Consider the following 13,726-nt stretch of genomic DNA (forward strand, 5'->3'; position numbering starts at 1 on the left):
ACTGCACTTCATTTTATTGTGCTTCGCAGATACTGTCTTTTTTAGGTAAGAGGTTTGTGGCAACCTTGCATTGAGCAAGTCTGTTGGTGCTGTTTTTCTAACACTTGATCACTCTGTCACGTTTTGATAATTCTCAATATTTCAAACTTTTTCATTTTATTTGTCATAGTGGTCTGTGATCAGTGATTATGATTTGGTGTAAGCTCAGATGATGGTTAGCAACTTTTAGCAATAAAATGTTTTAAAGTTATGTACATGGTTTTTAGACATAATGCTATTGCATACTTTGACTATGGTGTAAACAGTTACAGGCACTGGCAAACCAAAAAAAAAAAAAAAACAACCCTCTTTCACTCACTTGGACCCACAGTATTACTGAGGTATGCCTGTAATATTTGTCTAATGAAGAAAGATAAAACTATTTGAAAGTTTTATTTGAAAACAGGGTACCTGGATGGCTCAGTTGGTTTTGCATCCAACTTGATTTCAGCTCAGGTCATGGTCTCACCGGTTCATGGGTTCAAGCCTTGCATCAGGCTCTGCGCTGAAAGTGTGGAGCCTGCTTGGGATTCTATCTCTCCCTCTCTCTCTCAAAAGTAAATAAAAACATGAAAAAAAAAAAAATTAAGACCCAGTGGGTGTACATAAACACTCTGAAACCCCAAATTTCTTAGTATTTGTTTAACCTACTCACTATATGGACTTTGTCTAAAGAATGGCTTTCCCAGGAAGGAGAGCCTGAAACAAAAGCTTCTTTCAGTAACAGGTGTTTGGTGGAAAGGTGAGCTGGGAACAGGGGCAGCAAGTTGGGAAGGATAAGTTGGTTAGGCATGTAGGCCTGAACTTGGGATTGCCCAGGCAGGTGAGTGAAGTATCACAGAACCTTGGAATGGAGGGAGAGAAGGAGAAACAAAGGGAAGCATTTATCTGTTAGCCAAGTGAGTGCCATAGACTTTTCTCATGTTGGAGCATGAGGAAAGCAAGAAGGGTGTTACTCGGTGTTGGGGTGGGGCACTTTCTGAATTTGGTCACTTGAAGTGGATGGATAAAAAGGTGGCAGCAGGTGACCAGAAGTGTTCTATACAGTTTCTCTCATTAAGTTGTCTATAATTAAAAGGACTTTTCACTTTTGAGTATTTTGTTGTATTTTTGCTTAATTTGGCTGTTGGGTCCATGTTTGGGGAATAGTATGAGAAAGTAAACTACAAAAGAAGTAAACAGCTTCCTTTCCTAAGCCTTAAATTTATAAGCTCAAGTGTGAAGCTACAGACACTAGTTGTAAACATGTTAAGAGGCTTTTAGATTGTTCATTAGAGAAGTTGGAGCTTCAAAGTCCATCCTTTTTATGTACATAATATTTCTGTAACTAGATTTCAGTTTTCACATTCAGAAAAAAAATCGAGATCAAAAGATGCAAATACAGAAGATGAACAGTGTGATTCTCATGGCCTCCTATCTCTCTGAATATTTTACTTAACTGTTCACAATAAAAATTCTGGGTACCAATTTTTTTCTTTTAAATGAAAACCTTGGCTTTAGGCTAACCAACTTCAGATGGGGTAGAAAACCAGACTAACTGCTGTATGTATGTACCTACCTGTGTATGTACCTGTTACTATGACTATGTAGCTTGTTGAATGTTTCCTGTGTATTACTTCCTAGACCAGAAGTTAGTTAAAAGTATTTGAATTATGTATACTTTTATAGGGTATATAGAATTATATAGGGTATATTCACAAAGTAGGGGCCAAAAGTGGAGGCCAGAAACCCAGGGTATGGACATAAAGTGACACTAAGCCTGCATTCCATGAAAAGGGATGGATGGACGTGGCTGACAGTCTCATTAGCTGTGAACTGTGTAGATACGGGAGAGACTGGGGCACGTGCAGGGTTGGGAACTGGAACTAACATTTGCATTAAAGCCAGGAGCACCCCAGCAAAAAAGGCAATCCTAAAGTAAGATAACCCTAAAAGCCCCAAACACTGAGTATGTGTTGGCAAGCTAAGATGAAAAGTAGTTTCTAGCTGGTAATATATGTGGGTCGCCTAGCCAGAAATGAATGCAGAGCCTTCCATGAGACAGACCTCAGCCAAGGAGGCAAAGTTACTTTAACAGGAAGGTTGTTTGGACTTAACTGCTTAAGTAAAGTTTTATTTCCCTTTCATGAGAAATCTCGAGGGAAGTGGTAGGTGGCAGTTGTACAGTTTTAATGTGAAGACTAGCATCCTTGTGGCTTTCTTGGCATTTCCCTATGCCACTTTATGGTAACAAATCCACAAGAAGTATTACCAGATATGTATCTCCTTTTCTCAAGAAGTCAAGAGGGCTTCCAGAAACACTCCAAGAGACTTCTACTTTGAAGTTACTGGCTAGAACTGGGTCAACATGGCCATGCCTAGCTCTAAGACTAGGAAAATGAAGAAGGACTTGTCATGATTGTCTTTGCTCATTTATGACCCACTGTCCGGTGCTGGGTACATACTACCCTATGAAACTGCAAGGAAGGAGGTGCTGGTGAGTACAAGGTTGGGAAGGAAAAGGGGAGTGTTTAGCGCACTAAACCTTGGGATTTTCACAGATAAAATACCACAACATCAACAACATCAATTCATTAACCAAAAGGCAAGGAAATAATCCCATCAAGAGTAAGAGGTAGCAGAAACAGTTAAGTGGACAGGATCTAAGTGGTTCAAAAATACTGAAAGACGACAGAATAAAAACTAAAAGCTGTTGAAGAACTGCTATCTTGGTAATTCTAGCTGCTGCTTTAACTGGTATCTGCTTTATCTCCTCAATCCCTAACGAGCACGTAAAAACCTGTAAATGAAGGCGATGAGAATCCACTAAACCTGCCTGTATTCATCCTTTCCTCTCATTTCTTCATGCCCATGCTGATTTCTATCTCACCTGACATTTATTCTGCTTCGCATTAGATTATTTATAATTTGTCATTGTAGATGTTACTTTTTCTGGGAGCTACCTCCTTCACTTAGCCCTGACTCTCCAACCCAGAATGGTTTCTCTTCTGAACCAGAGTGTGCATTCACCAAACACTGGGTTGTGAGCTTGACATAAATGTATCTAAATGTTAATGGATATGGATGAAATTATAAACTGAGTTATCTCTGGCCACGATGTAGAAGGCAAACTACATGCCAGATGTCAAACTATGCAATTATAAGAGATTTGGGACTGGGCTTCAAGATGCTATGGTCTAATATCAGGTAAACCTAAATTGCATAAATACACTGCTTTTGTTAATACTGCTGTACACTGGTTGAACATAATACAGATTCTCTCTTTATTGAAGGTTTAAAAACTTAAATGATCTCTAAACAGTTGATACAGTATATGAAGTTCAAAAGGTAACGACCATATGTGTATATATCCCCTTTCCTTTGCCTGTTCTTTAGCCAAGTTCGCATTCCCAAAGGCTTACTGTCTTGAGTATCCTTTTGGTATTTTAATATTTTATATATTTTCAATAAATGGTGTATTTATGAACTGTTGCACCATTTAGAGAGATTTTCCAATGTCCAAATTTAATAGCTAACATCTGCATTGGTAGTGTATTTGAGTTGGTTTTTATAGAAAAACTTTTGTTAGCAACTGTAAGATCTTTTCTATTGCTATATAAAAGTTTAACATCTAAATCCGTATTTTAAAAATTTCATCTACACAAACAATATTACAGTTAATACATATTCTGTTGTCAGCAATACGTAGAAAGAACTGTGCTTATTTTATCACAAGTGTTTTCTTTAGGACAGAATACGGAATCAGTAAGTAAAAACAGCTTTTGTCTTATTTTATTCAATATACTTGAAATAATCATTCACAAATTTAACCTATCCTTAAAAATAGGCACTACTTATTTTAGTATAATCCCATTTATGTACAAAACAAACCCTTTACATATTCACACTTAGCTAAGTGCACAGAAAAAGCATAAAAGGATATATATTATTAAATGCAAACACTGGTAACCTCTGGGAGGGTAATGTGAGGAGAGGACATTTTATTAACATGTATTTCAGTAGGTTTGAATTTTTCACAGCAAACATGTCTTTATGGATTACTCATAAATTTTTAAAAGGCCTATAGGGGACCAGTTAAATCACATTCTCTATTCATTGTCTGCATGTTAATTAACGCTTCTATGGTTTTAAGGAGCTCTAAAAGTTTGTTCAGTAATTTCTAATTTTCCTATTTTATCTGCCCCATTAATTCATTTCAGTAAACTCTTTTCCTCACTTGTAGTATAAGTTCCAGTTCAGTGCACTAGAAGTGTAATTGAGAGTGGTTTCACACCACATCCCACTGTTCAAACTCAGGAACTTGAGATGCAGTAAGTTTTTAGAGCTCTTGCTACATACTATCCAAAACTCCAAAGTCAAACAGATGTAGATAATGTCCTCTAGTCCAAACGTGGAGATGAGTATATTTGGTACCAAGAGATATTTTACAATGCTATCTGGGGACTCGTTTGCATTAATGTCGCCTGTAATGTTGTCCTTGGCTGCCCATCAGAAACCTGTGGAAGTTTAAAATTACACAGATGCTTAGGCATCAACTCTAAATATTTTGAAGGAAGCAAATATTCTTTAAAATGCTTTTCCTAAATTTTGATCAATGATTACACAAATGTCTAAAGAATGACATTACTTGGGAGAATTATAGAATCTTATGGAATGCTGAAACTGAGTAATTCAGAGGAAAGTTAGGATTTTTTTCTGGCAGATGGGGGTGGTGTGTGGAAATGATTTTTGATACTAAAACACACCGAAAACAACGTTGTAAACAATGCTAAGTTGGGAACATGGCCATTTTCCAACAGTGGGGTTTTGTAGTAATTTTACTTTGAAAGTCTAAACACACTGATAACATAGTGCAAAGACTGAAAACAAGTAACAAATATAATCCTGATGTTTATTTATCAAATTTCATTAATGGAGTCTTCGACCGGCTTTTAAAATAAGGGCAGTTTCATTATACTGGCATATTTGGCAAACTAGAAGTACGGAAAGCTTTTTCAAGATTTTTAAAAGGGAGCAACACTGGTCAGCATTTGGTACACGAATATGATAACACCTACTGAAATCTTCCCACACATCATGAAAACTTGGGAGGTAATTTGTATAGCTTGAAATGTCTTCATTTTAGAATGTTATATACAAAAAGGGCCTTATCAAGAACAGAAAAGTGGCATTTTCTGTGTTCGTACTAATTTACAACACAACTGGCTTTTGATGTTACGTTAAGTAAATTATACTTCAAGCTCCAGAGTATGTGGGGCATTAAAAACCTGATTCAAGTTTTATATGACAAAATTCCCAATAAATGTTTCTTTTAAGAAATGGCTTCTCAACATTCCCAGATTCAGTCTAGTCATCCAAGAAAAAGTAGTTTCCACTCTTCTTTTGTTCTACATCCTAAAAAATGAAACAGAAGCAACAAAAATCAACACCATTCTCCTATACGTAGGGGTAGTCTTTCACCCAGTCTTGTTTAGCAGTGTTTACAAGTGTCTATACAACCTCCTCTGCATGCACTGTCTGCTTCTGGACATTTGTGGGTCCACTAAATCAAAGGCAGGATTACTACTTCTGCTAATCATCCCTACAACCAGAACACTTCCCTTGGTCCATCCTCAAGCAAAGCCTCTTCATAGAACATGCCTTACGTATGCATGTAAAATTCTGCTTTATAAAATACTATTTCCAGCTGAACTCTTGAATTCCACTCTTATCATTCTGACTTTAAACTCCCAGTCCAAAAGGTAACATTGCCTAGTTTGAGAACTGCATATTACACAGAACTCATATAGAACTATTTTTTTCCCAGTTCAGTTTACAGACTGGCTTAAAACTGTAATTGTAATTTCCTTATCTTGGCTACAGAGTAAGATAAATCATACCAAACAAAATACACAGTGAAGCCTAAAGGCATCAAGACACTGTTAGCTCTTTAAGAATACAGAATGTATATGTTGGCTTTGTCTCTGCTTTCCAAGAGGTCATACACTTTAGTGGAAAAGCTAGAGTACAAATATGAAAATAATAAAATCTAGTAAATGGTAGTATTAAAAACAAGGGCTAGAGGGCCATGAAGCATAAGCAGCATTTTAAGCAGGCACTGCAGGAGGTATTTAAAAACACAGAAACGCTTTTTTAGAGGTCATTTGCTTTTTTTCCCCAAGTGACCAAGTAATTATTATCTTCTAAAAAAAAAAAAAAAAAACATTTCATAGTCTACATCAACTATAAGGAGCATAATCAATTATTTTATGTACACCAATGAAAAATGCTGCCAATTAAACTGACAAAATGTTTTTCCATTGTGTAGAATTGTATGCTCATTGAAGACGTTTGCTTGGATTTTTAAAATATTTTAATCAGGTGTTGCTCTCGTGCTCTTGAAAAATAGATAAGAGAAACCGGTCATTTGTAAAAACTCTGTATCAACAGTGAATTAGTGTAATCTTTCTGAAGATGTTAAAAAGGCAAGTAAACTCAACACAGGCAGTACAACAGTGGGTACAACTCGAGATAACAGGTCTGAGTCCATGTAGCAATAGCAACTATATCAGAATTACTGCCTACCAGACTATTAAATGAGAAAAATATGAATCAGAATTAATGAAATGACAAAATTTTTTCATGAAAGTCTTCCAATTTGAAACATGCCTTTCAATGATTTATAATGAGAAATTAACCACGATTTAAGATAGTTTTTCTACATACCTTAATTGAATTGAGTTTGTTTATTCTTGGCCTATAGTTGTTTGGATCTCTTCTGAATGTAATTTCAAGCTGAGACAAAAACTTATTCATGCCAGCCAAAAGAGTTTGAGGACTAGAGGAAAAATAAGATCAACTGTGATTAAAATTCATCCCACCAAAGTTAACTACTTTTTGGGATTGAAGAGTATTAATATTAAGCATCACTGTTTTAATTCCTTAATCATATCTGGATAATAGTATATAATTATAGCATATTATAAATTAATTCTATGTTCAGAAGTGTCTTTCCTTGGAGTACTTAGTTTGGCTATAATATTTTGTGCAAAACAGACCCAGTTTGACCTGTGTTTCTAATCTGGAAAAAGAAACATTTAAGATGGAAGTTACTACTATAGAAAAACAAAAGATCATTAATTAGGAGATTACAGAATTTCAAATCTGACATTTATAGGAGATAAGAGAATTTAACAGAAAAGGTAAAGTTCACATCAGAAATCTGGCACTGGAGGGAGTATGTACAGCACAAGGGATTTTACTTGTACCTCCTTTTTCCATTTCTATGCATCATTCATCTTTTTTTACCTAAATTAGTTCTTAAATCACACTAAATTACATCATGCTTGTGAAACACTTTAATAAGCATTTTTTGTAAATACAGATGATGGTTATTTAAATAAGCTTTACAGAGTCTATGAAATTGCCCTGTCAAAGAAATATGGAATTCCCAATTGAACAAATTAAAATGAAAAGAAATTCTGGGAAGAAGCTCAGTAAAGTACTTTTATTTTTTGGATGAATTATTCAAATAGCAACTCCTTTCCTCCCTAAAATCAGAGAACATAACGGAATCACACGAAATTCCTCTTTTTATAGGTAAAAAATGGCTGAATGTCAGTAATTTCATACGGTTCAACTTAACAGAGGGTTTTAGCACTAAGACATTCCTCATAAACTGATTTCAGTGTGAGACTTCTCTAAATTACAAGAGCTCTAAATCAGGCCAATAAGGAAAAATTAGAGAAAAAAGAGAAAAGGTAAAATCATTTTGACCCTGCTAAAGATCAATACCAGATATTTGGGGTCCACTGTGAGCATTACCACTAGCAGTGTAAGTTGGGCAAATCATATAACCTTGTTTCCTTAACTGCTGTATGCAAAAACATCTATGGTTTTCAGGGAATTACCTGCAAAATCAAAATCCTAGTATGTTTTGAAAATCCAAATAATGAAGCAGACAAAAGTTAACTTTCAAGAAAAGCTAAGCAGCCCAGAGCTCTGCATGCTTATTCTCTAGGGTCAGGAATAAACTGAACTATATAGTCTGAACACTTCCATCCAGTATTCAATATGAATAATCCTGGGAGTCACAGAATCATTCTTAGAATTTCTGGCTACTTCTTTAAAAATTAAAATGGTATGATTAATGTTTATAAGCTTCTTGGAAAATTCTGAATAATACTTTTCTAACAGAACTTATAATTAGGCTTGAATATTTCAGAAAACAGTTGTACCTGTTTGCAACTGTGTTCTTAGATGGAATACCATCAAAGACGATGACTCGATCTGCTAGATAGGTGGCCATAATGAAGTCGTGTTCCACAACAAAGGCTGTCTTCTTAGCATGGAGTATGAAACTAAAATACATGATTTTGAACATGTTTCCAGTTTTACATGATCAAATATTCAAATGTGTATTAAGCACCGTTGTATGCCAGTGCACATTAACTAAAAGTAATACTCTTAGTGGCAGGACATTACCGTTTGACAACTCGAGCTGCCATCAATCTTTGCTCAGAATCCAAATATGCAGATGGTTCATCAATTAAATAGACATCAGCCGGTTTGCCCAAACAAAGAGCTAAAGCTACTCGCTGCAGTTCACCACCAGATAACGTCTGCACCTATTTGGAGAAAAAAAGTTTAGCAAACCACGCAGAGACACCCAAAGCTTAAAATAATAACGTAACAAGAATCAAAATACATACTTCTTGATCGATGATGTTTTCAATTTGCAGAGGCTTCATCACATCAGTCACAAACTGTGGATGAGTGTATGCATCTCTTATTTTTTCATGTAGTAACTGTCGAACACTTCCCTGTTTTTAGTGAAAAAAGTATTGGAATTTTCAGTACAGAACTCCTCTATGTATCTTCACCAAGTTAAGCTCCAGAGCAAAAGTATATCAATTTACCACCCCCAGATATGATAGTAGTATGCTTCTCCGTCGTCTATGGCGTGTCCTAAAATTATTAGAAACCCATCATGTCCAACAAGTAAAAACAATCTTAAAATATTAGAGTAGTAAACAATGACTGTTTCAAGAAAGAAATCATTTGATAGGGCTCCTGGGTGTCCCAGTCAGGTAAACGTCTGACTCTTGGTTTTCGGCTCAGGTTATGATCTCACGGTTCGAGGGTTTCAGCCCTGTGGTCAGGCTCCGTGCTAAAAGCACGGAGCCTGCTTGGGATTCTCTGTCTCCCTCTTTGCCCCTCCCCTGCTTGCTCTTGATCTCTAAATAAATAGCAAAAAAAAGAAAAAGTTTAAGAAATCATTTGAGAATAGGAATAATGCTCAAGGTCAGTGTAGGTATCAAGTACCCTTAGGCAATCAGCAAGATAAGACAAAATGCATAATAGGGATGATTTCTAAAGATGTCATGTGCTTGTTATTTTAGGAGAGGGCCAAGTCTGAGAACTTAAAAGCTAAGCTTATACAAAGTACCAACGATAAAAATTTTTTTAAGTATTTATTTTTGAGAGCGCGAGTGTGAGCAGGGGAGGGGCAGAGAGAAAGGGAGAGAGAATCCCAAGCAAGCTCTGTATTGTCAGTGTGGAGCCCAACGTGGGGCTCAAACTCACGAACCGTGACACATGACCTGAGCCAAAATCAAGAGTTGGACTAAGCTACCCAGGTGCCCCCAATGATAAAACTTTTAGTGTAAATCTAAGCAATCTCAAATAGGCCTAACAAAGTGAAGGCTGAGGTCCTGAGTGCAAATACCATAGTTAAGAAGTTCACTACAATACTTGCAGAACCAAAGGTTAACTTTGTTTTCAAGGTTCATATTTTAAAATTTATCAGTATTTTTTTTTTATGATCAAATAACATTCAATTTCATGGATATAGCACATTGTGTTTATCCATTTACAATTGATGGACATTGTGGTTGTTTTCCACTTTTTGGCTATTATGAATACATTTGTGTGCAAATTTTTGTGTTGAGATAGGTCTTCATTTCTCCTGGGTATGTATTTAGGAGTGGAAATGTTGGTTCATATGTACTATGTTTAATCGTAAGAACTAAAAACAAACAAACAAAAAAATCCTAAGAACTGCCAGGTGTTTTTTTTTTTTAAAGTGGCTCTACCATTTTACATTCCCATCAGCAATGTATGGGGTTCCAATTTCTCCACATCTTCACCAAAACTTGTTACTGTCTTTTGAAGTCATCCTAGGGGTGTGCAATATCTCACTGTAGTTTTGATTTGCATTTCCCTAATGACTAATGGTACTCAGCATCTTTTCAGGTGCTTATTTGGCCATTTGAATATTTTCTTTGAAAAAATATCTATTCAGGGGTGCCTGGGTGGCTCAGTCGGTTGACTTTTTTTTTTTTTTTTTTTTTTGAGAGAGAGAGGGACAGGAGGAGAGAGACAGAGAGAATCTTAAGCATGTTCCATACTCAGTGCAGAGCTGACACGGGGCTCGATCCCACGACCCTGGGATAATGACTTGAGCTGAAATCAAGAGTTGGATGCTCAACCAACTGAGCCATCTGGGCACCCCAAGCGTTTAACTCTTTTTTTTTTTTTTTTTTAATGTTTATTTACTTTTGAGACAGAGGGCGAGTGAGGGAGGGGCAGAGAGAGAGGGAGACACAGGATCCGAAACTGGCTCCAGGCTCTAAGCTGGCAGCACAGAACCTGATGCAGGGTTCAAACCCATGAAGCATGAGATCATGACCTGAGCCGAAGTTGGACACTCATCCGACTGAGCCACCCAGGTGCCCCACCAAGCATTTGACTCTTGATCTCAGCTCAGGGATTGATCTCAGCTCAGGGATTGATTTTAGGATTGACTACACTGGCTTCATGCTGGGCGTGGAGCCTACTTTAAAAGGAAAAAAAAAAAAGTCTGTTCAAATCCTTTGTTTTTAAACTGAGTTGTAACAGTTCTTTATGTATATTCTGGATATGAGTCTGGATATGAGTATTATTAGATAAATGATTTGCAAATGTATTCACCCATCTTGTAGGTGGCCTTTTATTTTCTTGCTAGTGTTATGTGGAAATGAATCAACGACTTATGTCTTAATTCTTTCTTTAGCCACTTTTGGTAAAACACAGAAATTTGGAGAAGAATTTTGATACAGTGAAAGATTAAAGCTATTGGTGTGTGTGTGTGTGTGTGTGCATAAACTTTCCTTTAATAACCAAATAACAGAATAATAACTCACAGTTGATTTGGGACTGATTTTCTGTGGCTTATAACTGACATTGAGAACTGGTACTTCTCCTGCAAAATAATGCAAATAAAAAAGACACTGAAAATTACCCATATCTTCAAAGTTTCCTATGTGGGAAAGAGTAAAAACACAACGATGCAACAGTACCTCCTTCATCAGGCTTAAGTCTTCCAGCAAGCATTCTGATAAATGTGGTTTTACCAGTACCTGCCAACACAATATACATAACAAACAGACTTGTAAGATGCTTCACGTTTATTAAAGTAAAACATTATGTACACTACTGGATTTTAATTGAGAAATTAGTTTTAAAGGTATACACTGACACTACTCAATTCTGAAGCCTAAACAAAAATACTTGAAACTTTCATGATATGCTTCTGAAGTATCATTTGAAACTAATTAGAGGAATATAGACTAATAAATCTTATTAGTAACCATTACAAGTTTTGGGCTACTTTTTAAAATACTTTTTTAGCTTAAATACCAATACAATTTATTGTTAAGGAATGTAATATTGTTATGATTGATACCATCATGTGAAAGTCCATTTGCATAAAACGCAACCCGGTTCAAAATTCCTCCATTACCTAAAGACTGAAATACATGGCAAAATCGTCGTAGAAAACTTCTCTTCTATAGACTTATAAGCTATAAGTATACAATTCAAATCTTTTCTTTTCAATCTTGAAAGCAATACCAGACATTTGGTACTCGAATTCAACTCATAGCCCTATTTATGACAGTAATCTAAAATTGAAAATTCAGGTAATAACAACTATTTACAAAGGTAGACTAGCCTGAATTTAAAATAATAAAAGCTCAAATGGAGGAATTCAAGAAAAAATCTTAAACTAGATTCCTTCTGAATTACCTTATTATTTTATCCTTTCCTTCCTCATCTGTTTCTAAGATGAATAAATCCCCTAATAATTTATACACAGAAAAACTAGCTTGGAAAAGTATCTTATTTTCACTAAAAGTTATGGAACAAAATATATGAAATATAAACTTGACTGGGTGGCAATGACATTAAATCATACAATGTTATAAAATGTGAACTACACTGAGAAATGTATGGATTCAGTCTAGCTCCCACTTACAACTGAGTCAAAATTTTTCATGGAGTAGCTGAAACAAAGTAACGATAAACAGAACAGACTTCCAAATATCACAAAATAAGGAAAACTTACCATTCTCCCCCAGCATCACCATGATTTCAGAATCTGTAAACTCTCCAGCTACAATTGCTAGCTCAAACTCTCCCATTTTCTTCTTCATTCCAGGATATTTATACATACACATCTTTTTAACTTCTTCTTCATTTGCTGTCTCAGCCACTTTAAAAACAAGTGATGCATCTCTGAATCTCAAGTTTTCTGTTGGAACGTAGCCATCCAAAAAAATGTTTATGCCTATTGGAAAGTCATTGACAAAAGATTAGTGAAGGTCATTTAAAGACTAATCTTTTCCACAGCAAGAAATTATCATATAAAACCCAAAATCCTAGGCTCTCCTGGGAGCAATCTAAGCACAGATTTCAAATATCTGTGAATTTTTGGTAACATGCAGTGACAACAGGGTGTCTTATGTATTTGATACAAGTTTAAAAAACTTAAGCATATATATACAAAGAATATCTATTCACTAATGATGTGATTTTTATATAAGATTTTCTTCCCCATCAGGTTTTGTGCAAAAGAATATGGTGCCGTTTCTGTTTTTTTTTAAATCAAAACTTGTGATTTTTCTCAAAAAATGACAAGTAAAAAATGGGAGTATTTTCATAGACTGACATAAAATAATACAGTCTGGAGAATAATTTTTTAAATAAACAAGTTATGAATATGCATTTTCACATGAAATCTAGATACCATAAGCTGAAGTTCTAAAATACTGCATGTTTTCAGATTAATTTTACAGGTTTGCAACACATTTATAATAATGAACTTCACTGAACATTTTTTTGGCTTCACTGTACAAAAATATACACCATTATCTAAACATTTTTAGTGACTGAAAGAAAACTAACACATTGTGCACGAGAATCCCTCCATATTAAAACTGTGAAGATGTGCAATGGCAGACACAGAAATGAAAAAGTGGATTACATGGGAAAAATGCAAAGATCTATTTTCAGTGATTCCTATATTTAAGATAAAAGAAAGATAGTAGCTCAAGTCTGGAAGGTCTCGAAAGAAAGCTTGAGGATGTTATTCATCTCATCTGGAACTCAGAGCCCTATCTGGGGGACTACAGCCTCCGCCTAGAACACAGGTGTTCAATATTTGCTGAAAGAATAAATTCATCCTGCCAAAATTAGTATTTTTTGATCATAAAACTCTTTAAAAATTATAAATGTGAGGTTAAAAAAATTAAAACCAAAAGTTAGAAAGGAACATAGACTTGACGGAAACCTTAGTAGCCACTGATTCCAAATGCCTAATTTATCAGGTAAGGAAATGAAGACTCAGAAAATTGTGTGCAAAGAGACATTAAAAAATCAGCCTTTCCAT

The 13,726-nt window shown here is 35.5% G+C and overlaps 1 protein-coding gene across 1 annotated transcript in view; it reads right to left on the reverse strand.

The window, feature by feature from the left end:
• Window positions 1-3,788: 3,788 nt before the first annotated feature.
• The window catches only part of ABCE1 (ATP binding cassette subfamily E member 1), a 32,011-nt gene continuing 22,073 nt past the window's right edge, over window positions 3,789-13,726 (reverse strand). The window contains exons 11-18 of the mRNA XM_047856715.1: window positions 12,404-12,625; window positions 11,358-11,417; window positions 11,202-11,260; window positions 8,730-8,840; window positions 8,503-8,645; window positions 8,256-8,378; window positions 6,745-6,856; window positions 3,789-5,433 (exon numbers count right to left, since the gene is read on the reverse strand). Of these exons, the coding sequence (XP_047712671.1) occupies window positions 5,386-5,433; window positions 6,745-6,856; window positions 8,256-8,378; window positions 8,503-8,645; window positions 8,730-8,840; window positions 11,202-11,260; window positions 11,358-11,417; window positions 12,404-12,625 (878 nt within the window). The 3' untranslated portion in view covers window positions 3,789-5,385. The remainder of the gene's footprint in view (window positions 5,434-6,744; window positions 6,857-8,255; window positions 8,379-8,502; window positions 8,646-8,729; window positions 8,841-11,201; window positions 11,261-11,357; window positions 11,418-12,403; window positions 12,626-13,726) is intronic.

The sequence above is a fragment of the Prionailurus viverrinus genome, chromosome B1, assembly GCF_022837055.1.
Source record: "Prionailurus viverrinus isolate Anna chromosome B1, UM_Priviv_1.0, whole genome shotgun sequence".
NCBI classification, from domain to species: Eukaryota; Metazoa; Chordata; class Mammalia; order Carnivora; family Felidae; genus Prionailurus; species Prionailurus viverrinus.